The 24,228-nt window shown below is 47.7% G+C and overlaps 10 protein-coding genes across 10 annotated transcripts; 5 read left to right on the forward strand and 5 right to left on the reverse strand.

Annotated features, from left to right (window-relative positions):
* Window positions 1-2,723: 2,723 nt before the first annotated feature.
* On the forward strand, window positions 2,724-3,982 carry N7473_011714 (oleate delta-12 desaturase; the record flags this gene model as incomplete). Its single annotated transcript, XM_057157653.1, has 2 exons — window positions 2,724-2,786; window positions 2,840-3,982. 2 exons carry the CDS (start codon window positions 2,724-2,726, stop codon window positions 3,980-3,982), a joined length of 1,206 nt encoding a protein of 401 aa, XP_057003503.1.
* Window positions 3,983-4,092: 110 nt separating this feature from the next.
* N7473_011715 (FAD-dependent oxidoreductase) lies at window positions 4,093-5,493 on the reverse strand. The gene is made up of 3 exons (XM_057157654.1): window positions 5,377-5,493; window positions 4,572-5,282; window positions 4,093-4,506 (listed from the first exon to the last, which is right to left on the reverse strand). The coding sequence occupies exons 1-3, from the start codon at window positions 5,403-5,405 to the stop codon at window positions 4,188-4,190; spliced, it is 1,059 nt and encodes a 352-aa protein (XP_057003504.1). The 5' UTR covers window positions 5,406-5,493; the 3' UTR covers window positions 4,093-4,187.
* Window positions 5,494-6,468: 975 nt separating this feature from the next.
* Window positions 6,469-7,949, forward strand: N7473_011716 (MFS transporter; the record flags this gene model as incomplete). Its single annotated transcript, XM_057157655.1, has 2 exons — window positions 6,469-6,873; window positions 6,924-7,949. 2 exons carry the CDS (start codon window positions 6,469-6,471, stop codon window positions 7,947-7,949), a joined length of 1,431 nt encoding a protein of 476 aa, XP_057003505.1.
* Window positions 7,950-8,487: 538 nt separating this feature from the next.
* On the forward strand, window positions 8,488-11,374 carry N7473_011717 (protein kinase family protein; the record flags this gene model as incomplete). The annotated part of the gene is made up of 3 exons (XM_057157656.1): window positions 8,488-10,428; window positions 10,490-10,876; window positions 10,940-11,374. The coding sequence occupies 3 exons, from the start codon at window positions 8,488-8,490 to the stop codon at window positions 11,372-11,374; spliced, it is 2,763 nt and encodes a 920-aa protein (XP_057003506.1).
* A 178-nt stretch (window positions 11,375-11,552) lies between these two features.
* N7473_011718 (Mg2+ transporter protein CorA-like/Zinc transport protein ZntB) lies at window positions 11,553-12,782 on the reverse strand (the record flags this gene model as incomplete). Its single annotated transcript, XM_057157657.1, has 3 exons — window positions 11,553-11,813; window positions 11,882-12,576; window positions 12,644-12,782. The coding sequence occupies 3 exons, from the start codon at window positions 12,780-12,782 to the stop codon at window positions 11,553-11,555; spliced, it is 1,095 nt and encodes a 364-aa protein (XP_057003507.1).
* Window positions 12,783-14,644: 1,862 nt separating this feature from the next.
* N7473_011719 (uncharacterized protein) lies at window positions 14,645-15,108 on the reverse strand (the record flags this gene model as incomplete). The annotated part of the gene is given in 3 exon segments (XM_057157658.1): window positions 14,645-14,680; window positions 14,697-14,829; window positions 15,047-15,108. 3 exon segments carry the CDS (start codon window positions 15,106-15,108, stop codon window positions 14,645-14,647), a joined length of 231 nt encoding a protein of 76 aa, XP_057003508.1.
* A 127-nt stretch (window positions 15,109-15,235) lies between these two features.
* Window positions 15,236-16,899, forward strand: N7473_011720 (proline-specific permease). Its single transcript, XM_057157659.1, has 5 exons — window positions 15,236-15,466; window positions 15,630-16,257; window positions 16,320-16,408; window positions 16,462-16,669; window positions 16,737-16,899. Exons 1-5 carry the CDS (start codon window positions 15,417-15,419, stop codon window positions 16,875-16,877), a joined length of 1,116 nt encoding a protein of 371 aa, XP_057003509.1. The 5' UTR covers window positions 15,236-15,416; the 3' UTR covers window positions 16,878-16,899.
* A 152-nt stretch (window positions 16,900-17,051) lies between these two features.
* Window positions 17,052-19,080, forward strand: N7473_011721 (putative isoamyl alcohol oxidase; the record flags this gene model as incomplete). The annotated part of the gene is made up of 5 exons (XM_057157660.1): window positions 17,052-17,129; window positions 17,155-17,391; window positions 17,415-17,647; window positions 17,739-18,550; window positions 18,605-19,080. 5 exons carry the CDS (start codon window positions 17,052-17,054, stop codon window positions 19,078-19,080), a joined length of 1,836 nt encoding a protein of 611 aa, XP_057003510.1.
* A 257-nt stretch (window positions 19,081-19,337) lies between these two features.
* On the reverse strand, window positions 19,338-21,422 carry N7473_011722 (glutamate--cysteine ligase; the record flags this gene model as incomplete). The annotated part of the gene is made up of 7 exons (XM_057157661.1): window positions 19,338-20,243; window positions 20,281-20,788; window positions 20,839-20,949; window positions 21,007-21,119; window positions 21,145-21,240; window positions 21,286-21,358; window positions 21,412-21,422. 7 exons carry the CDS (start codon window positions 21,420-21,422, stop codon window positions 19,338-19,340), a joined length of 1,818 nt encoding a protein of 605 aa, XP_057003511.1.
* A 1,213-nt stretch (window positions 21,423-22,635) lies between these two features.
* On the reverse strand, window positions 22,636-23,382 carry N7473_011723 (N-terminal protein methyltransferase; the record flags this gene model as incomplete). The annotated part of the gene is made up of 1 exon (XM_057157662.1): window positions 22,636-23,382. The coding sequence occupies one exon, from the start codon at window positions 23,380-23,382 to the stop codon at window positions 22,636-22,638; it is 747 nt and encodes a 248-aa protein (XP_057003512.1).
* Between the last annotated feature and the right edge of the window lie 846 nt (window positions 23,383-24,228).

Raw genomic sequence — 24,228 nt, forward strand, 5'->3', positions numbered from 1 at the left:
CGTTGGCTTTTTATGTAGTGACCAATCGCCAGCGCTTAGTACGTTATAGTTGAGGCTTACCCAGCCCTAACCCTCGGTTTGAATTGACAATGGAGCGCGAAGCTGTCATGAACCATGTGGAAGGATCTACATAAATACTCTGATATCTCGAAAGGTAAGGAATCCTAGTGAATACCGTGCACCTTAAAGGTGCGCGTTATATGGGCTAAGAAGTCGCAGGATCTATAGAGGGACAGTACATTCTTCCAAGAGTCCAATTCAAGTAGACTTATGAGTACTCGACCTTCTCGGGCCGTAACTATGGGGAAGGCACGACCTAGGAAGGCGCCGAACTTATCCACTTACTCGGGTTGATAGATCATTGATACGGACCTTGATCTCAACCCTAGTCCAATGAGGATTGAAACTAGATGCCGATAAGAGAGTTATTTCAAGGAGATAGGCTTTCTTGAGTTACAATGAAGAATGCGATACTATCTCAAAATCGATCGGTATATTCAATAGAATCAATTAAAATCTATTCCCGGTACTAGCCCGTCCTTTTTTAATAAATCTCCCTGATACAGTATCAATTTAAAGGTTTCTCCGTAGCCATTCTCCTGATCGGGTTGTCTCGCTCGTACATACACGTAGCATGTCAAAACAAGTTGATTGAAAACAGTTACTGCGAGTCGAATGATATTGGCAAGGTTTACCCTCACTGGAAAGACTACACTCGCTTAAACAATCTTGTAAGTCTCATTTTGTCATTTTATCATTTTATCGTGTGACTGCAGACCCTCTACTTCTACTGCTGGGTAAGTGAGCGGGTCCGAAATATTTGGCAGGTGTACGGAGTATATGGTAAGGCACTACGGTACTGTATGTAGCAGCTGCATCTCATGGTGGTCACGATTAGGTGGAGAAGATGCTCCTCCAATAGGGTGCTATGTTCAATGATCAAGTGGACTGTTGCAACAAGCCTGGTTGACCTTCGCTTACGAATTGGAACTAGCGTTGGAGGCATTCGCTCCTGTAGGCCTGATCACATGGGAACAAGATATGTCTCAGTCATCGTGGCCATGATGGAAATACTAGAGCTTCGACTCTCTAATGGAGGTGGATGAAGGAGGGTTGAATTTGAATATTTTGGAAGGCTCGAGTTCTGTGACGAGGACATATCTCTCTTTTTCCCATCGTACGGTTTTCCTTGATATTCTTTTCGGTAGACAATATCTGCCTCGAATCTTGGTAGAGCCTGATAGGCTCATCACAACGGCCCAATTCCGCTTCAAGCACCCAGTCATGATAGTATCCTGATCAGAGAAGAAGATTCATGATGAATGCTGGTCTGTCCACTGCTTCGGATATGAAAGCAGCGATTGGTGCAGAAATTGGGGCAGCAACGATCGTCACAGGATCATGACAACCAGGCATTGTTAAACTGTGGATGTAACAGATTAATTGTCCAACATGGAATTGGAAAGACGGCGAGAAGTCCGGATTTGACATGGACAGCATTCGCCACGGGGGCAAGTTGGGAGCTTCCAGGAAATTGGCGGTAGATTTCGATATCTGATATCTCAATGGCTAACATCGAAGGAGATGTTTTCACGCTGCTCGGGTCAACGAGACACTGCGGCCTTGCATCCCCGTCGCGAGGGATCACGACATTTTTCATTCAAGTGGAAATTTTGGTTCATGGAGAAGAGATGAGGGGCCTAGTCATTGGTTGATATAGCCCCTACTTTGGGCCTGAATTACACAATCAACGCCTGATACGCGGCACGATTGTACTCCGTAGAACGAACGATAGTTTGATATCTCATGTTCTTCTGTTCCTGACTCCAGAAACACACATACATACCCCTTTCACATGCGATTGATCTTCTTGTCTCCAATTTTTTTTGTTCGTTTTTCAATTGTTGAGTTCGGGGGCTAGATCCACATGCTCCATCCGGACTAGTTTCTCCATATGTCAGGAGCTCTCCGCGGTGGATTCTTTCCTCTTTCAATGAAATTCTCAACGATTCCCCCTGTCCGATTTTCCCCGCCGTTTGTCTTTCTCTTCTAGCCACTTTTCGACCCTTTCATGAATAGAATGCCATAAAATGGCTGTAGGCCGAGCCATGAGGCTCAACTTCACGTAGACAGCTTCTGGGCTTTCTGGAAGAATAGCACTGTACTGTGTAACTATATCCCTGCTTGTTGTAATAATAATAATAGCCCAGGATCAGCAAAACCAATGGACTAACTTCATCTAGAAAAAGGGGAAGAAAAAAAAATCCAACGCTACTGAGGCGTCTCCATCAACGCTAGCGATTAGGCTCAAACCTAGAGACAGACCGGATCCAATCGGAGCCCAAGAAAAGAAATTAAATTTAGCGCCAAGATTAGAGAATTTAATGCTTTCCACGTAAATTCCGCGAAACTCAACGAGTTTCAACGGTTCTGTTGGATCACTAAGCGAGTCTTTGGAACGCGTCTCGGAAGTGATCAAGTCTACCTATCGCATTGGTGCGTTCCTTGACTCCATCCATGGGAATTGCTGCGCCACAGTCTGGAAAGGGGCAAAATATGGCTCCGCGTAGGGCTCCATGATTAGGGTAATTCAGGAACCAATCATTGGACCATGCGTTTATCGTACTAGATTAATTTTTTCTTTGACAGGGGGCGAGGTTCTCTTTTGTATTTAATTCGGTTGATTCAATTCAATTGTGTTTGAAGCAACATTGTACGCAAAAATGGCATCGTCAACAATTCAGACGGTCGAGCCGGTGACATATCGCCTGAAGGCTGAAGCCAAGGTAAGATCTTGTACTTCGAGAATGTCAATTGCAGTTGCGCTGACCTTGCGAAGCCTGAGGAGATCACCTATGGATTCTTGAGAAGCAAGATCCCTGCTCATTGCTTTGAGCGCTCTGCGATCAAGTCCCTCGCCTACCTTTTCCGTGACTTCGTCTACTCTGCTGTGCTCGTCTATGCAGCTCTTCACATCGATCTCTTGCCGACTACCACACAGCAGGTCTGTGCTTGGATTGCCTATACTTTCCTCCAGGGCTGCGTTGGCGTTGGAATTTGGATTATCGGCCACGAGTGTGGACATGGTGCTTTCTCTGCGTTCCCCATGCTGAACGATGTCGTTGGCTGGGCTGTTCACTCCCTGCTTATGGTGCCGTACTTCTCGTGGAAGATCAGCCACGCCAGACACCACCGTTACCACTGCCACATTGAGAAGGACACCGTTTTCGTTCCTCCTACTGAGGAGGAGCGCAAGGACCGCGTGCCCACCGTGCTTGAGAAGCTGAAGGAGCTCTTCGAGGAGACTCCTTTCTACAATGCCGTCGCTCTTCTAGGCCACCAGGTTCTTGGATGGCAATTGTACCTGATGTTCAACGTCAGCGCTGGTAGCAAGAGTCTGCCCGAGAAGGCGTCTGCCCCCAAGCCGCTCCGTAACAGCCACTTCGACCCTCTCGGCTCCCTCTTCACCGATTCCCAGGCTCACCTTATTGCCATCACTGATATTGGTCTTCTGATTGTCGGTGGTACTCTCTACTACCTGGCCACTCAGATGGGAGCTTGGAAGATTGCCCTGCTCTACGTTGTGCCCTACTTCTGGGTTCACCACTGGCTTGTTGCCATTACCTACCTGCACCACACTCACCCGTCTGTGCCCCACTACGATGCGGATGCATGGACCTTCGTCAAGGGTGCCCTCTCCACCGTTGACCGCCGCTTCGGCTTCATCGGTCGTCACTTCTTCCACGAGATCATCGACTACCACGTTGTTCACCACCTGTTCCCCAAGATTCCCTTCTACCACGCCGAGGAGGCCACCAATGCGATCGTCCCCTACCTCGGTGACCAGTACCACCTCGACGAGGGCCTTTTCCTGAAGTCCCTGGTCGACACCTTCACCACCTGCAAGGTTGTCTCCGACGTCAACTCGGACGGTGTTCTGCACTGGAAGTTCCCCGAGGATGGAGCCAAGAAGCAGAACTAGACTTTGATACCCATCATCTAGAGAGAGCGTTGATGTGCTCTGATCAAAAGCTTTGCTGTATATTAGAAGTTTAGACATAGATGCTAGAAGCGAAAGAATTGATTTGGATCTAAACAAAAACATCCAAGAACGTCAAACCTGATAGAGTAACCCCGAGGGAGCGAGCGGGATGGCACGAAAGCGGAAGATATGGCTGGCAAGCTCATTATGTCTCCAAGGGCTCGTTCACAAGCAGGTCTGTATTAGCAACCAGGAACTCGACTTGTCTGGCTACACCCCAGCTTATTTTGAAGCCACTTGCACCAGCACCGTAACAGTGTATCAGAGGAATGCCTCCGCTCGTTTTATCCCTTTCCAGGCGCAAACCGCCTCGTCGCATTGGTCGACGAGCTATATAAACCTGCCGAATGTCGAATCCATGAGAATTTTCAGTAGCGGAGTTCTCTTGGTTGATTAGCTCAGGGCAGATGCCTGCAACCCTTTTGAGGATTGTTTCAGTTGCAGTGTCAGATATGTCCTCAGACCTGCGCTGGTTAGTCATGTAGATATTTTAAGGTTATAAGGCAATGGAACTACACAAGCGACTGACCAATTGTTAGGTTCCTTTGTCCCACCAATGACTGTACCTCCACCCAAAGGCCGGGGAATGATCACAGTCGACGAGTCATCTGCCCAATGGTGACTGATCGTCTTGTCGCACTGATTAGACACAATGATGAACTGACCTCGAGAGGGAAAAGAGTCTGGATCATTTAATCCACGACCTGTCGCGTTGATAACAGCTCGGATGTCACTGTTTTCACATTCTTGCACCCTTTGCTGGAACACGGGAACTGCTTCGTCCATGGACGCTACATTCGCACGAACAAACTGGACACCCTGCTCTTCAGCCTGCTTCCGGCACCACTGCAAGTAAACAGGAGAATTCAAGACCCAACTGCGGTAGGTGACACCCAATTGGATCGAGTCATGATGAGCAGGATATTCCTCCGACTTTAGGATCCGAAAATCGGGCCAGTCAATATAGCCGTTCTCCTTGGCGAGAAATGATTTCGCATCAGCGGAGTCAAAGTACTCGATGGCTGGTACAATCTTCACGCCAGATTCAGGATGCTGCTTTGCCAGGACCTCAAGTTCGCTGTATGTATCTCGCATAAGTTGTTGTTCGAGTTCCTCTGCAGGCGTTTTTGCGGGGGGAGGGGCGGAAGTGGGCACCAGCCCATGGGGAGGCGTAGTCGATGTGGGAATCGCCAGGAAGATCTCGAGCGATGACTGTGATGCTGTGACCGGATCGAGATAGCTGGACGGCACAGCTGAGGCCTAAGACCCCGGCGCTGGTACGGAGTTGTAAATGTTTAGTTTGAAGTTTGAGAACGAGGTATGGGTATACTCACCCGACAATGATCACATGGCTTTTACTCATGGTGATAGCACGATCGAAGACCCAATCAATCAAAGCTGAAGATATCTGTAGGAAGAATATTGTACCGTCAAGGAAAATGGGTCTGTTATATCATTGGGATGGATACTGGCGAGTTGACTAACTAATGATGCAAGTGACTCATCGAGCGTTTCTCCGCGACCGGGCAAACTTCCTGCACTTCGGTGAACCGATACTGATATGATGCTCGAAAAGTTTGTTCCAGAAGTGTCATGCCTTGACTACATCCTGCTTCTTACTCGTACAAACGAGTCATTTTTGAAAAGCTGGATTGATGCCTGAAAGAACAGGAGTGAAACCCAGAGCCTCAAGTTTCTGATTTAGACTTTCCGTTCATCCAGAAACTCAAAGGACACGCCTCGTTGTTCTTCTTCGACTATTCGACTAACCATCCAAATAAGGCCCATAAACTTGCCTTGTATCTGCCTAGAATCTTCAACAAGTGCGCAATCTCATTCCTCGTGAACTCTGATGGCTCTCGTTCTTGGAGCCCTTCAGAAGAATGCCGATCATAACCTGCCTAGTTAAACCGAACTGCGACAAACGCGTGTGCAACTTTTGTTTCATGAGCCATGTCAATTCAAGGGATAATAATATTCCAAATACATTATATGATCCTGCTCCTTGAACACGTCAAGGGCCCGCAGTATTGACTATCGCCGTAAGGTGGAGTATCAGATGGAGGCAGGGGTCCGAAGGGCCCCCCATACAATGACATCAGATCCAGATATCGCCCATATCTCAATATTAAGCATAGTAGGTCTGTTCTTCACGAGACCCATAATTCAGGTACACCCCAAGTTCGCGATCTTGCAAATCCATGTCGATCAAATACAATCAAGTGCCTCAGAAATATGTCCCTCGGGTGGTTTACGTGTTCTATACCCACCGGCCAAGATATAGGGAGAAGGAGGGCTCAAATGATTGCCAGTTGTCTCTGTTGAGCGCAGGTACCCGCGAGCCTTATTTGATGCCGTTTATCTGACATTGAGGAAATTCGACAATTTGCCATCGTTTGTCTTTCACGTTCGACTGCCCAGTCAATATGTCATCCGAGAAAAGCATCGTCATGGTGGATTTTGAAGGGGACCACCCTCAAGATTGGCCACAGGGTCAAAAATGGCTTATCATGGTCACAGTGGCTATCCCATTATTCTTGATGCCTCTTTCCTCAACAATCACTACTCCCGCGGAAGAGGCTATTGCAGCAGAGTTCAATGTCACTTCCTCTGTCACCGGGCCGCTAGCACTATCCTTGTTTCTTTTGATGTACTGCCTGGGACCTATTCTTCTTGGTCCCTTAAGTGAACTCTATGGACGACTGCCAGTGCTACAGGCAGGCAACCTGTTTTATTTTGCCTTCAATCTTGCAGCTGGCTTCTCGAGAAATATGCCCCAGCTCCTACTCTTCCGATTACTGAGCGGAACGGGTGCTAGTGCTTCGTTGGCGGTACGTGTCCATGAAGTGAAGTGAATGTCTTAATGCTAACATTTTTCCAGGTCGGAGCGAGTATGATTGGAGATGTCTTCCAAAAGGAAGAGCGTGGCCTCCCCGTGGCTTTGGTCAGCATGGGCCCCGTTCTGGGATCATGCTTAGGTCCTATAGTTGGCGGATTCATTGCCGACTATTCGACCTGGCGTTGGGCATTCTACGCAACATCCATTGCATCAGGGTCATTTCTAGTTCTGTGTGCCACTATGTCTCGAGAAAGCTACGCTCCAGTTCTTCTCCAGCGCAAGAAGCAGAAAGCAGTGAAGGAACATATACGGGAGAAAGAGGGAACCGAGCTAATATGGAAGACTCCGTATGAAAAAGAGGACGAAACTCTTGGACAGCGCTACCGACGAACACTATTCAGGTCTCTCTACTTTCTCTGCACCCAACCCATTGTACAAGCCCTGGCTTGTTACTACGGATATCTCTATGGGATTGTGTATCTGCTTCTTTCCAGCTTCTCCAACTTGTGGAAAGACCAATACCATAGCAAGCTCAGCATAGGCACGCTCAACTACATTGCCCCCTGCATCGGTTATCTATTTGGAGCAGCAGTCTGTGCTTTTCTTACTGACCGAGTCTACCGATTTCAAGTGGCAAAGAACAACGGTGTCGGCAAGCCTGAGTTCCGCCTACCGATGATGGTCCCCGCATCCTTGCTCGTACCGATCGGCCTTTTGTGGTTTGGATGGAGCGCAGAGTACAAGGCGCACTGGATCATTCCCGATTTTGGTATTGCCCTGCCATTGATGGGAGCTACTATCGTTTTTCAGTGTGTCAGCGCGTATCTCTTGGACACCTTTCCCGTATATGCCGCCAGTGCAAATGGAGCAGTTTATATCCTGCGGGGATTGACTGGGTTCGGTTTCCCTCTATTCAGTCCAGAGATGTACTCGAGCTTAGGATATGGATGGGGAAACAGTGTTTTGGCATTGGTAGCATTGGTCGTTGGATGTCCCATTCCGTTCATCTTGTGGAAATACGGGGAACGTTTTCGAGCGAGGAGCAGTTATGCCGATCAAGCGAAATAGACAGACAATCTATAACTAGATACGCCATTTCAGATTGTGCGCAAGCTCAAATATGAAGAAGCGACACCTTGAGTTCGTCGTGAAATTGATACCGACAATGAGCTCTTTGAAGCCTTCGCTTCCAATATTTCCCAAACTTCCTGACGCGAAGCAAGTCTATCTTAAAGTCGTCTATGCCAAACTCTTACCGGCTGGTAAACCTACCAGAATCGAGAAACCCCGCATTTGTAATGCATGGCATTCAAAAAAGCAAATATGACTTCGCCTTGATCGTCAAGTGACGGCTAGCGCTCGGTCCCCCTTCGCCCGGGTGAGAACGCAGGGGCGAAGCACCCATCCAGCCAACCATCGCACAGCCGTCTGTAACTCATGTAAGCGAGCATGCGAGGCAGGAGAAGAAGCTAATCATCGAGCCCGAAGAAATCGAGTCACGCGGACTGAGGGCGGCAAGCCGAGCCTCATCCTGATTATTGGTGATAAGGAGTGCCCGGAATGCTCCTATTCGCAGCCATCCGACCACGCGAGAGCGACCACTACTATGGCAACAACCGACTCGCCAAAGTCCTTCGATGAGCTGTCGAATGATCTATATTTGAGGTTTCTGAAGAAATTTGAGCGACGGAAAGAGGATCAACATAGATTTGCGCCGATTGGGACCTCGAAGGAGGTGCTGCAACCTGATGTTTTGCGTTGTCTCTTCAGGAGTCTAGATTGGTCGAACCCCACAGAGAGTGATATCAGTGAGGAGGAACTAATTGAAAGAGTTAATGAAAGAGACCTCTTCGATTTTCTTGCAGTTTTGATATTCAGCAGTTGCACTGTCGACGACGTGCGTACATTTGCCACAGAGTTTTTGGCCAAAGACACATTTGCGACCGATACTTTCGCCCTACCTACCCAAAGCCGGACTCTTAAATTATTGTTCAAGGAGAAAGTCACCCGTGATAAGTTTCTCGCAAAGCAATCTATCTTTTGCCCTGTTGTTATTCACCAGGGAAGAGAACAGCGCGTTGAAGATACGGGACGACGGCGCCTCCCTTATCTAGAGGAAAAACGATTGGCACAAGGAGGCTATGGAACTGTTTATAAGGTCAAAATTGCCAAGGGACATTTTCATGATCATCGCAATCGAACATCAAACTCAGTGCCTTTGGAGGTTGCAAGAAAGGACTATGTCATCAGCAGTCAATTCCCTGCCGCAAGCAAGGAGCATGAAGTCCTCGAGAAGATCCTCGCCTCTGACAGATCGTGTGAGAACATCGTCGAAAATTTTGGCAGCCTTGCAATCGGCCCAGAAAAGTACAGCCTCTTCATGCCGCTTGCTATTTGTGACCTAAGTGCGTACATGATGGATTACCATCCAATCAAGCCCAGCACTACCCAGGAGAAGGCTGCAATCATTCTCTCTGCCCTAGGGTTAGCTCGGGGACTGCATTTCCTTCACCATGAAATGAAGACACCACAAGGGGAAGACCTGGTCTGTTATCATATGGACCTGAAGCCGAGCAACATCCTGATATTTCAGGGTGAGGACGACAGGAAGGTTTGGAAGATAAGTGATTTTGGCATGGCACGAGCGAAATTGAAGAAAAAAGGCGACAAAATTGAAAAGGAGAAAGATTTCAACAGTTGGTTCGTGAAGCGCTCGAAGCCTGGGCCTGAGCCGACTCCAACACCTACTTTGGCTTTGCATGGAGAGGGTACATACTTAGCGCCCGAATCTCTTGCGTCAATCTCAACCATGAAGACAAGCAGTGATGTCTGGTCCCTTGGGTGTGTGATGAGTGTTTTGTTTGTCTACCTGGAGACGGGCGCAGAGGGTGTGACTAGGTACTCGGAGGCACGGTCGGATCACGCCAAAGCAGACGGTGTTGATCGCTTTTTCCTTCGCGATAAAGGATTTGGGCCATTTAATGGACATCCTGTCGTCAAGGATTGGCACGAACGTCTGATTTCGTCCGCCAAGCGACGGGATCCCCAAGAAGGAAAAGCTCTAAAAGGGATGTTGCACTTTCTCGAGGATAACGTTTTTCGGGACCAATCTAAGCGATGTGGTGTTGCAGAAGTTGGGAACATGCTGCGGGAAACATATCAGATTTACTCAATATTGGAAAACTTCGACAGACTGATATCAAGCACAGATGAGCCCGACCAGGATCCACCGATAAAGGAAAGAGTACTTAACCGTCTTTTAAGGCGCAGAGCGGTTCGTGAAAACGGAAGACTCATTGGCAGATGGATGCTTAGAACGGCAAATCCTTTCAAAAATTGCGAGATTTCCAGTGATGGGTCTCTTGCTGTGTTCTGGACTGACAGAGAGTTAACGCTTTTTACGTCGCTATCGCTCACGAACGGAGATATCGAAGCAAGGCCGCAAGACCAGTGGTCTTTAGAAAGGGAAGACTCAAACTGGTTTTGGAAAAATATTCGATTGACAAATCGTCATTTACTAGCTTCTACGTCGGGAGGCACCTTCCAGGTAAGAGGTCCTCTATATTCATCTTGGCAAGACTCCCTGGCTAACGTAGCATCGGCCGAAGTGTTATGTCTTCGATTTGAAGAAGGGCACATCGGTGGATGCCAGCTTTGCCCATCGGAAGCGTTACTTCTCAAAACTACCGGAAATAGCGGACCTTGCTATTTCGTCTGATAGCAAAGTGATGGCGTGTGTATTGCAAAGCCAAGAGGGACCACAACACCCAGGGTCATTGTACATTGCGCCTGTCGCAACTCCAGATCAGTACACGTGGATGGAGAAGCTCGAATGGCCAGCCACAGATATCGTCGAGTTGTCTTTCCCGACGAACCATGACATTTATTTCGTCATCCGCCCGAGAGTCAACATTCATAGTCGAGAGGAAAGAGCCACCCTTGTGCATATATGCCTTGCATCTAAGCGGATAGAATCGGTCATCATCAATTCACAGGTAAGTGGTCATTCTATGAAACCGCCTTGAAATGCTTACGACCCTGACAATTGCATGGTAAAGGGTCTTGACAGCGGCGCCAATGTTGGCCTTTTTACCACTTTTGCGCCCCTCTACCAACAGCCTAGTAGATGTGCAGTTGTAACTAAAGAGAAGCGACTGTACATACAGGGCTTGGAAGAAGCAAACCGCGCCCTCGCCATCCAGGTAGACATCAAGAGTTATCGTATACTCAAATTGATGACCGGGTGGGATAAATGGAAAATGTTTGCGATTGGAAGACATGTGGCGAGTCATAACATGATTCTACTTGAGGTACACTTGCCTGGACCAGGAGTTGGTGATTTGTCCATAACAGAGTTGGCTCAATTCCCGGGTCTTTCCTACAATGACCAATTTGTCGCGACACTGGGCAACATACAAGGGGAAAAATACGTTCTTCTTGCGGCCTTGATGAGTGCCAACCAGCGGGCCATTTACAAAGTACAGATAAAGTGACTCTTTTGTGCCTCCCCATGAATCATAAAGTTAGTCATGGACAGATAGATTTAAATAAACCCATTGAATCAGATACTTGAAAAGAAATTCTCGGAATGATGAAGCTGAAGCACCGATAGCGAGGATTATCCGGGTTTATATCGGCGACGTCAAAATTGGTAGGGAGCCCACAACAGCCTCACATTTGAAAGCCTTGCAGTTCAACATCGCCCTTCATGCGACTTGTCCATTGCCGTCTCAAATTTTGGATATTCCACTCAGGAACTTTTGGCACCAGCTTGCGGAACACAAACCCATCGCGATGCAATAGCCAGTAGTAGAACAGGAACGTGAACGCGGTGAGTCCAGCTGAAGCGACCACATATATCCACACCATAGGAGTTCCGACAATGCGATTATTGGTTTGGTCCATGGCAAAGAAATTCATACCGAAGAAAGTCTAAACCGGAGAACCATTAGTTGGACTATTAGAGCAGATTGTATGAATGCTGGAGGAGACACACTCACGCCCAGAAACGAAGCCGGAAGGTAGAGCAATGTCAGAGTAGTGATGAAGACAGCCGACTTATTCAGCTGAAAGATATTCTTGTTTTGCTCCCTTGCGACTATTTGATCGCGGAGTAGCAGTGTATCTGCAAGCAAGCGGGCAATTGTTTGCACTCGCTCCTTGAGATGTGTCGCAGTTCGAGAAGAGACCAGGCACTTGCGACGATGATTCTGCAAGTCCTGGCTTTCAAAATCGGGGCGTGATATGGCCTCAAAAAGTGTACATAGCTCGTCGATGACTTCTGTCGTAGATGTAATCATGGCTGGAACTTGGAGAAAGCGAATTTCCAAGTTACTCAGTGTGCTGAGATTATCATAGTTCAGACGCAATGGCTCCTCGATGAAAGTCGCAAATGCAGTGTTGGCAATAGGCAGAAATCGACGCTCTAATGACCCGATGTAACCCCTCCAAGCCGGCGTATATATGGAGAACAGGATCCGATGTAGCCAGAAGGGCTCTCTCTTTGTCAATGAGGGAGAGCCACGCAGGAACCTTTCTACCTCATCGTGTGCGCGAGACCGAGGTGTGGGGTTGAAAAGAACGAATAGGCTTTTGGACGTTGCGATATCAAACCGGTGGTAGATTCCACTTTGTCTGATGGTCCATCTGTCCTCACTTTCTTTGTATTCTGGGTATCTTAGGGTATATGAAACCTCTGCCCATGCAGAATGTCAAATATTAGTATGCCTTATGCTGATGAGTTTTGGGAATAGGCCCGCTACCTATGACTGATTCTGTGCGAATGAAGGTGTATGGAACACAGAAGGCTTCCTCAATATCATCGTTACGTTGATAGAAACAAGAGGGAATTTCCCAAAATGAGGAATCAATACCATACTCAGCGACAACGGCATCAAGCATGGGCCGGGTGACTTGTAAGGGGCGCCACGAGTTCTTCTGGCAGATTGATCTGTTGACATCAGCCACAACCGTAGTGGGCTAAAGCCTTAGGGACCACTAACATAATACGGCATGTTTGGTCGTTTTGACTGGAACTTTGAAAATGCGCTGAGAGTTCTTCAATGTTTGAAATTTCCGCCCGTTGATAAGGCACTTCCAAGGAAGTAGCCGTTGTGTCTAACCCGACATCAAGAATCCGAACAGCCTCGGTCAAATGATTAACAAGGCAGTGATCTAAAGACAACATTGCAAGGGGGTTTGGTTTCAAGTCCGTTATCGCTAAAAATAATTGGAATTAGTTCCGTTGTGAACCGTTATAAACAAGCCCAAATGTTCAGATAACGCAAGGCACCCTGTGAAGATGCCTCGAAAATTCGATTGCCCCCCTGCGCCTCATATCCTCTGGCCCAGCCCCCTTCTGTGAGATCATCCTAATCTGCCTCGTATTCTTCGCATTGCCTTGGCGCTAGCACTTTGAATCGATTGGTCGGCTACTAATCTCGGGCGGCACTAAATATCGACGATCAGTACCTGGTGTTACAACCCTCGCCCCCTCTCGAGTCGCTTCTTACTCGATCTCAGCCTTCAGAACGAGTTTTATCAGTCAGTAGAAGCTTGCTACCGTGGCTGGTAAGACATATCTCCACACTTACATCGCTCACCATCCTCGGTGCCTCAAAGTACCATTGGTCCTCTCTCAACTGTGCCCAGAATTTAGCCTTGTATACTGCGCAAAGAAAATCCCATCAGACTATTCCGTACTCGAATATTGAACTCTGTTTGCCCTGGAAACAAGCGCTCTAGCAGTGCTTGAAGGCATTCCTTTTTGAGGTATTTCTTGGTGGTGTTTTGGGGGGTTTGTCCTTGGTCAGCCATCGTGCCAAAAGTGGAATATGAGCACGCAATGCGAATGATATTTTGATCGAATCTGTCAAGCTGCAGTGTCTGCATCCTAGATATGTAGAAAGGGGGCCTGGGACTGCCCCGCTCCAGTCCTGCGGCTGAATGTGAAGCAACTTGCCAATGACCACGTCAACACAACCCTGGCACGGACCGCAGTGAGCAGGGGTAACGGGGTTGCACACGGTCGCGTGCATCGTGGCGAGGTTCGGCCACTGCAGCTCTCACCTATCAGATATTACAGCACGATTAGGCTTTTCACGGGTTTGTACCTTTGTTCAGGGTACATTACGGTTGCTATCTAAGGGCATTATGCGCCCGAGCCGCCTCAAGGACCTCGTAGGCTGCTGTTGCCTACCAGAAGAGTTTGATTCAAGCGCACGCATTTCCACATACATGCGCTCGCTTGATGCGGCTCAGAACTTGCATTTTGAAATGGGGATTAGTCTTAGTCTTTTGTAGTCTGTCAACCAAGGCGAATGAGCACTCGCCGCGACAAAATGCCGGCCTTACAGGTGCCTTTCTGGATTCCCCTAACCAGCCCATCGACGGAAGCATCAGACTCCTCTGAAGGTGGACAACAGGGCAACGGCAATCGAAGACTAGTTTCCATTCAACTGACCCCTCCTACACCGCAAATCCTCTTGAGCGAACCACAGACCAAAAGCATATCCACACAGACCGAGAATTTCGATTCACCCTTATTAGTGCAAGACACACGGCAACATAGCGACAATGAATCCGATATCCGAAGTGTCTCTAGCCAAGCAGTTTCTTCATGCCCAGCAGAAACCACCAAGTTTCACATAGTGCCTCCGAAGCTGATCACCGTCACTCCAAGTCCTGATAGAACTGTGAAGCGCAGTCTAAAAGGCATTCACATTTTTGTATGTCACTAGTCTCCACGTGAGGACTTGATCGCTTTAGAACATCGCATCCCAGAAAATCTTGAACAAATGCTAGAGTCGAGCTAACGTACCAATATAGATGATCACGATAAATGCGGTCCTTGGAACTGGCCTCTATTGGCGAGGAGGCCAAGTGCTTGAACTTGGTGGCCCCTTGGCCGTCATTTTGTCGTTCCTCCTTGTAGGACTGCTCGCCTGGTCTGTCATGCAATGCGTGTCAGAGATGCTTTGCATCTGGCCTATACCTGGCGCATTGTCGGTCTATGTCAGCGAGTTTGTCGATGTTGAATTGGGCATCGCTGTTGGGGTTGCATATTGGTATGGAAACCTTCGTTGAAGCGGCTCAAAAGTAGCAAAGAAAGAAACTGTTTGATCAGGAAAAGTCAACTCACTCATATTTCTGATAGGTTCACATACTCGATGTCGTTCTCCACACTTCTTGCAACCTCAGCTGCCGAGTTTAATTTCTGGCCTGGCATCAGCAATAGTACTGGTATACACGCGGGTATTCTGTATCTTCTTATCCCTCTCATACTCGTCTGCGCCAATGCATTTAAAATCGAGGTACAGTTCAATCATTATCTTCAATCCGTTGAGTACCTTGGCAGAGTCAGTGTTGATAATCATCAAGATTTACGGCACGATAGAAGTCATCACAGGGTTCATCAAGCTGACATGTCTTGCGATAATAATATGCGCCTTGATTGCCATTAATAGAGGTGGTGAGTGCGGACCGATTTGGCTACTGCCTCCAGCCTTTTCTTGCTTTCACGAAAAGAAGATTAACATGGCATTTGAAAGCTGGGCAACAAAATTCCTCTCCACTCGGGTTCAAATGTATGTCAAGTCAAGTCATGGCCATTAATGTCTAGTACTAACTGAAGCAGATTGGAGCTCGCCAACCGCATTTGACTCTGATGCCGCCGAAAACTGGTTCACTGCTCTGCTGTAAGTAACATAGCTTATCTTTGTGTTTCCAGGCGGACTGATAGATCTGTAGAATGGGGATGTCCATCTCGACCTTTTCATATGTCGGCATCGAGATCGTCGCGGCATCTGCGCTGGAGGCTAAATGGCCCCACCAGAGCCCAGGGTCAAGAACACCGTCGAATGTGACACCTCGCCCGAATGCTACCCTGATCGGAAACAGTGTGAAATTTTCTGCAATCTTCATATCAATCCTTGCCGCAGTTGCCTACACTCTTGCAGGATTTTTGGTCACTCTAGACATATACCGAGGAGATTGTGAGCTTCCTCGAGTGAGTTGGCTGCCAAAGGAAGTCAAAGACCGTTGTCCTTCACCTGGCAGTAAAGCTGCATTCGTTGCTATTGCTTTGAATTCAGGTATCCCACATCTTGCGGACATTTTCAATGTTTTCTTAATTTTCACCTGCCTCACTTGTACCAGCACAAACCTCTACGTCGCCTCGAGGACTTTATTCGGTCTCACAAGTGGACTGGAGGGCGGCAAAGGACAGCGTTGGTATTTGCGGATCCTTGCGTGGTTCGGAAAAACGAACCGTCACAAAGTTCCCATTCGGTCCGTTCTGTTCTCGGCTATTGCGTTTTGGTGGGTTCTATTTCTACAATTGATCGGAAAACCCGAGACCCGTAACTCTATCAATATGGTAAGGCCTGCTTTCACGGGACACGACATCGGTGTGATATGGCAACTTACACTTGTATTTAGTTTGTTGAGGTCCTGAGCGAAATGGCCTCTATGGCGGTTCTTATTGTCTGGGCTTGCGAATGTCTGGCTTTCATTCGATATTATCACTGGTGAGTCGTGTTCCAATGGCGTTTGATTAGTATACTGACGAGGAACTTTGCAGCATCTCGACCCATCAGACCGTCCTCAGGGAAAAGGGTGTGTTCCAAGTTGAGCGTGATGATTATAACGAATATCCATATCGCAGTCATGGGCAGCCGCTCCTGGCTTACATAGCCTTCTCTGGCTGTCTTTTTATTCTAGTCGTGGCAGGCGGAGCTGCTTTATGGAAGGGTTTCCATCGCCTCCCTTTTCTCGCTCCCTACTTGACTGTAAGATCGCATACTATGTAGATTGGTGGCCGCTTTATTGGCGCTAACATTGGTCGCTATTTTCTAGATATTTGTCTTCTTCGGACTTTGGATATTGCTCAAGATCGCCCGGAAGGCTCCATGGGCCTTCGTAGATCTTTCTGATGGGCATATGGTTGCCAAGAAATTGCAAAGGCTCCACGAGATCCGTGGCGCGACACAAACTTAAATTGATTGAAGTGTTCCTAGCCAATAAAACCATCTATCTGGATAAACAACGAACAGCTTCATCTCGCTGCTAGTAGCAAAACGCCAAAGCCATCAAGCCCGAGAAGGTAGAGGAGACAAAGAACTATTTGTCAAACCATATAAAGAATAATTATTCCATTTAGATAGCAAATATATGGGTGACTTTCCACGTCAGGCTCAGAACAAAGAGTTTGCCCACATCCGTGAAACAAGAGAAACTTCTCAAGTTGCGGTGATTGAGAACGAGCTTCGCTCAGTATGTATCAGCTAATTCTTCATGCTCTTTCCTTTCCGCTTTCGCTCGTCACCAGTCCAGCATATTCACCAACCTATTACCAAAATGCAAATCCTCCCCACAGAGTGATACATGGCCATCCCATGACGATTGGAATGCTCTCAACAAGTCTATCGACGGATGTTTAATACGTACTGCTCCCGCAGCGTCATCCTGCTATGACGGAAGCCCTCTGAACTCGCCGTACAATTGTACTGAAGTGAAAGAACGATGGAATCTCAGTGTATTCCACGCATCGTAGCCGGAAAGGATCAGCTACTATGTGTTCACCAACAACTCTTGTATTCCCCCTGGCGAGACTGGGTACACCAAGGAGAAAGGATCAGCATTGGTGGACTGCCTCAGTATGTTGTCAATGCCACGAAAGAGGAGCAAATTGTGACGGCTATGGAATGGGCTTCGAAGAGAAACATTCGTATTGTCATCAAATCCACGGGACATGACTTCAATGGCCGGTATGTATTTATTGACGCGTTGAAACTGTGATTGAACCAGCCTGGCAGTCCCATCACCTCGATGAAATGATGCTAACCGCACTATCTCCAGGGCAACCGGTGCATACTCTTTGTCTATCTGGACGCACAACTTCCGCGACATTGAGCACAAGCCAGACTGGCGTATCCCTGGAAGCAAAGACACGGCAAATGTCCTGATATGCGGTGGGGGTACCAACTGGGGCTCCGCATACATTGCTGCCAACGCAGCAAATAGATCGGTTGTCGGCGCGGAGGATGTCACAGTTGGTATAGGTGGACAATTAACCAACGGTGGTCACGGTGTTTTATCTAGCTACCACGGCCTTGTGTCGGATCACCTCTACCAAGCCACTGTTATCACCACCAAGGGATGCCGTCTTGTCGTAAATGACGAGCAAAATCAAGACATGTTCTGGGCAATTCGTGGAGCAGGTGGTGGTGTGTTCGGAGTTGTTACCGAGCTTGTCATTAATACCAAACCCAGGCCTGAGAATGCGGTTAGCGCCGCGTTGACTTTCTACGCTCGCGATTCATTCCGCCCTATGGAAGATGCTGCGTGGGCGGCTATTGCTGAACTTACCTCGCAATTCCCAGATCTGATAGACACGGGCGTGACCGGCACGGTTGATACGATGACCGGGCAGATGGCTAAGAAATACCTCCCCTTGCCCCATGCTGTAGCTGGTCCAGCAGTGTCAGCCAAGCTCTTCGCCTTTAATACTACCGTCGAAAGTATGCGACACAAAATTCGAAAGCTGGTCAACAGCATTGAAGACGCAAGCAAGGGGAATCTGAGTATACTTGTGACAGAGCTATATTCTGAAGGTTTCTGGTCATGGGGGAAGCCCGAATTCCGCTCTAGGAATTTTGCAGGATCATCTCGTGTCTTCAGCGGGCGACTACTAGGGTGAACTGAGCTATCCGACCTTCCAAAAGAAGACCTGGACAAGTATCTTCGAAAAATCTTTGTCGCCCAACGTCCCGATGATGGAAATATGTTACGCTTCGATCTCCAGGCTGGGTCTGGCCCGGCCAAAGTCCCTAAGGAACGACGGGCCAGTGAAAACTGGTACTGGCGCAAGGCGTATGTCCTGGCGATGGCGTGGGGAGCGCACATCAACGCGACTGAAGATGCCAGCAATGCATTGAAGTCTGCAATAGACTGGTATGAGGAAAACCAGGAAGCTGTCTGGAGAAAGTGGGCTCCAGACGCCGGGGCATATCTGAATGCAGCAAATGGGTTCAGTCGCTCTTGGAAACATGACTTCTACGGTGACAAGTATGGTAAGCTGCTAAAAATCAAAGAGAAGTATGATCCAACGGAGAGTTTGTGGTCTTATAGTGGAGTTGGGAGTGAAAAGTGGCAGTATGATTTACACAGTGGTCTGCTTTGTCAAGCAGGCAAGTCGTGAGAGAAATGTCAGGCCAGCCGAGGCGGTTACAATTTCGGATATTGCTGGAAGAGCATTTGAAAAGTTTCTTTCTTCTTTACCGAGTGTTTAGTTTAATGCTAAATTAAAAGAGATTCATGTTTTCATTTCCATCAGATCTACAGCAACATAGGTTGGATATTAGAAGAATGCGGACCGTGGAAATGGACCTCAGAGTAGATCTGGAGCAGAGGTGTTTTTCCACGATTGATAAGAAAAGTGAAGTTTGAATTTGTAATCTATATTTTGTTCAAAACAGATATTTCTTCCATCATATCATAGCAGACCTTCTCACTGACATAGCTGTCACGATGGTAATCCTCATGTTGACGGACAAACTGACGCATCCAAGATGCTGGAGTCGGGTTGGTACTGTTCGCACGCTGCTGAATGAGATCCAAGTAAGGAGCAAGCTTGGCCTTTTCGACTGAAGGAACATTGGTGTAGTCAAGATACTCCCAAACCATGGCCAACAAACCTGGGAAACTTCCAGAATTTCCTTCGCCATTGACGATCTCATCCACAGTCATGAGTTTGCATTCCTTCTCGGCGTCTTGATGATCGGCCGAGTCCTTGCACATAGACTTGACTGAATGATCATTCCGATGATATTTGGAAGACCACCCAGATCGACGAAACCAGAAGCGCCCTTCTACCGCAGCATTGCGCTTCTGGGCCGTTTCCCATGACTCACCGATCATGTCAAATGGGAGATAGAAGTTCAAATGGAAGGTGGTGATTGCTCGCGAAAGCAGGTACATGAAGATTGCGAACGCAGCGTTCTCGAAATCGGTCAGTTGCACCTCCATCGGTCGGAATTCCACACACCATCCAGGACCATTATCAGTGAGAGGTGGTTTGAAGCGGACATGATGCCAGACGCAACCGTGAAGAAGCTCAAAGAGTCTTGTGTTTGAGTCATTCAGATTGTCCAGATCTGCTCGAGTCAGCAGGAGAGGGTCGCGGGTAAGGATTGATGCAAAATGCTCGGCGAGTGCGTCATCCATGCCACCTTCGAGTAGCCGGCTCTTGATGGTTTTGTCCATGGGCTGCAGAGGGGTGCTCCCTTCCAGCATCGGAGGCTTCTCTCGAGAGAGGTATGTTCGATTCCATGTCCAACGAGGTGGCTTTTCGATGTTAGCTTTCTACACGGTATCTGTCTGTGAGATATGATTCACGTACCAAGAAGTCCATTTCTCCTGGTCGACGATCGTCCACCAAGTCTCCGAATCTTTGCCATCGAATGTCTGTATCAACTAGATATCCTTTCCATATCGGGGTTGCAGCTGTCATGGCAAGAAGAACATGGCCGAGAGGAATGAGTTGATCGTATAACCATCGTGCTTCGGTTTCGTTGGCGGCTTGAAAGGTTGTCTGAATACTGCAGCACCCGGTGCCAATATCTAGCTCGTCCAAGCAAATATGGTCAGGAATTCCTTTCCCCGTTGGTGGGTCATCATGAAATGGACTTGATGTCAAAACATCCCGATAGATTGGGAAATAAGTTCTCATTCGACCTTGAGGGCGACTCTGGACATTCTTTGCCAACAGTTGATATCGAGGCAGCGGACAAATAAGACGATTGGGTTGGTTGGGAGTAGTCCATGTGCCTTCCACCCCGACTCGAGGGAAAACACAGAGAGACATGGCTTGTTGATGAGGCAAGAGGAACCGATTTATCAAATGTCTCCTAAATCGGATTGTTAGCTCATATTATGGCAGGAGAAGCGACACCATTACCTTTGACGCATATTTGTTTCAACTTCCAATAGATCTGTTGCCCTGTCGTGGTACGGAGCTTCAGGTGTGGTCTCAACCACATAAGTTGCCCACTCCCATTGTAACGTAGCCCTATCAAACGCTGTTAGCTGTAAGCTATTCGGTTCTTATGAGGAACTCTGGTCGTACCCATCACTTGTGCAACAATTTCTTGCTTCCCACTGCCGTATAACCCTCTCTTGCTCCAGTAACATTGTGGCCCGCGAATTCTTGCGGTCCAAGTTGACTAAAGCATATTCGATCTAGGTTATCGAGTTAGTAAATAACCTTCTTCAAGGTTTGTTTGTCAAAACCAACTTCATCCCCCCACAATGGATCAGGGTCATATCGATTCTTCTGTTGATGCCATACTCGAAGGAGTTGCTATTCATTTAGCTTAGAACATCGGTAGATACGAGTGGTAAATACCTCTGTGGCCCATTTGCGGATGATAGGAGCAACCTCTTCGGCTTGAGCCCAGCTTAATGCGGAGCCGTCAATCCTGGCACCCCGATTAGTTGCTTCACAGGAAATTTTTGTAACAACATTACTCACGCTCGACCCATCCTCGCGATGAAAGTAAACACTGACACTGAATGGAATACTCAATCGCTCTTCCAGGCCTCGACGGTTTAAATACTAGATGGATCATGTACAAAGATTTTCACGAGCCCTTCAGAAAGCCTCAATTTCGATGATCATCATAGATCCGCAGGACGATCATCGGCAGGGGTATGGACTATGACGCAAGGGATTTTGGTTTAGGAGCAGCGGGCTCTAGCTAACCTTATTCTCCATCCCGCCCGTTCTCGGAAGTGAGTCCAGAACAAAGGGCCAGCAATCCAGGGATGGCGAGCTGATCTGGCAAGTGGACCTTGTCTCATGCTTCATTGCGCGTTGTCTATTTCAAAATAGAAGACATCCCAAGAAGATTGGTCTGCTTGAACCAAAATATAGATCTGTCGGGAGATCTACAGGGTCCCAAAAACGAACATGGCCACACAACCCCGGTACCAATTTACTACTAACCGGCGAGAAAAATCTCGCAGACCTGAAAATAATGAAAGGAAGAGACATCTTCTCATTACGAACTCCGCAGCCAAAAATTATATGTATACCATGTGGTTGAATAGCATGATAAATTCCAAAGTGCCAAGCCTAGAAAAATGGACGTGGCAAGGCACCACGCGTTCATCTCCACATGACTCAGATGAAGATAATCCCTTGAAGCGTTTCTTGATTTTCAAAATTGATTGTGATTTTCAATATGATGATGTTCGTCAGCACGAAGTCGCTAATCAATCAATCAATCAATTCCCTCAACACAACCCCAGCAGATAGATTAAATTTACCCGTAGGTCTACCTAACCGAGAGAACCGAAGATCGGTTGCTGTAGAACGAACTATCTCTCAATTGAAGCCGTTCTCTTGACCTTCTCCCCAGTTGGAAGTGTGGAAGGCACTGTGTCAGACCATGTAGCACCATTGCTTATTATGCGGCCCGCTCGCCGTCATTGGAAGACCAACGTAGATCCTGAAAAATAAACTTCCTGACGAAGGTTTCAGGGACCGACAGGTCAGGATTGACGACATATCTTGGTTCTTTCGGTTTATGCATTGGACCCGTTGAATGCAAGGTCGGTTCACTCCGAAGAATATGCAATTATTATTCGTAGGGCTTGATTTGCAAAGACAATCGTCTTGGCAAGTAAAGTAGTTGACAATGACGATGGGCATGAAAATCAGAATCCCAGTGGATTCGCCAAGAAGAAAGGATTCTCATATTTTCGGCCGTAACGCGTAAGACTTGACAGGAAGGAGTTTGAATTGTTTGGGAAATCCGGTCTGAATCTCCGACTTTATCACGTTCATTCCAGCCTGGTCAAAGATCTGCTTGAATTTCGCATCTGTCCTTGTCACGCTGCTGTCCTCATCGTCGTACATGTCTTGATCGCCAGCGTCGGTGGATAGGTTTTCTTTGATCACCATGATTCCGCTCTCTGTCAATGAATCACGGCATCGTGACACGTACTGAATCAACTGTGAATCTGTGAGATGACCCACACACCATTGGGTCCAGATCAAGTCATATTTCTTCTCCGGAGACCAATCCTCAAGGCCGAGGGTAAAGATGTCTCCGATGACACCATCTTTCTTGAGTTGCCCGTCCTCGAGGACTTGAGTGAACTTTTGCACCGGCTCTACCGCGTCTACCACCGTGCAAACGTGACGCAGAAAGCCCTCAGTGACGCGTCCAACGCCTGCACCACAATCGACTCCGAGGCTGAACTTGCCATCTGTTTGGAGCGCAGGTACAAGGCGGCGAACTTTGCTCAAGAAGTTCTTGGAACCTTGCAATTCAATGCGCGAATACCATGGATAGGTGCCAAGCATGCCTAACATATTGCTAGTGGTGCTCGGAAGACTGCTCCAGTACCTGATGGAAGCGGCGTGGTCGATCTTGGAGTCGGCTGGTGCTGACGAATCTCGGGAGGCCTCATCGGGATTTTGTGTATTCTGAGACATGATTGGAATGATTTGAGAGATGAAGTGAATCAAACACAAAGGCCAGGAAATTTTTGATGATAAAGATATGCTTACATAATCAGATTGGCGGCGGGCGGGGCGTTCCCCCGCAATAGTTGAGAGTCCCTGATCTCCTCAAGAAGCAAACATCACCAACATTGGAAAATGCCGCTATTCCAGGACTGGAAATTATGTAAAGGCCTTTTATGCCGGGGTCAGAGGGTGAGCCGAAGAGATATTACCGTTGTTATTGACTTTCTTTTAAAACCGGCCGTGATGTCTCCCAGGGACCTAGTGAACAAGGACTGAAACTTTTATATGAAGAAGTAGATGCCCGAGTAGAGTATGAAAAGAGCAATGAATTAAATTGAAATCTAAAACCTACTGACGATCGTCGATAGTATTGTTGCTGTGCATGGGCTGAACGGCCACCGCGAAAAAATCGTGGACAGCGCCAAATAGAACCAATTGGCTTCGAAGTTTACTTCCAGTTGATTTACCTAGCTCGAGAATCTATACCTGGGGCTATAGTGCACCGACCGAGAAAACTAATGCTAGTAAGTTCTGGCAAGAGGCGGTTTCCGAGGACTTGATTTCAGCGCTATGGCAAGCAAAAGAACCGACCAATGTATTGAAAGCAGCCCCCCTCTCCCCTCCTCCAATATAGATTAGCATCTACATTTGCTAATACGCATCGTAGAGCCAGAATCGACCGATAATATTTGTTACACATAGCTTAGGCGGCACTATCGTGAAGAATGTACTTGGTCCTGGCATCTAAATTTTGCCTGTGAAGAGCAGTGTTAATTTATGTTTGATAGGCCCTGAACTACTCCAACTTATTAT

The sequence above is a fragment of the Penicillium subrubescens genome (genome assembly GCF_028828155.1).
Source record: "Penicillium subrubescens strain IBT 31985 chromosome Unknown utg000010l_segment0_segment0, whole genome shotgun sequence".
In the NCBI taxonomy this organism is placed as follows: domain Eukaryota; kingdom Fungi; phylum Ascomycota; class Eurotiomycetes; order Eurotiales; family Aspergillaceae; genus Penicillium; species Penicillium subrubescens.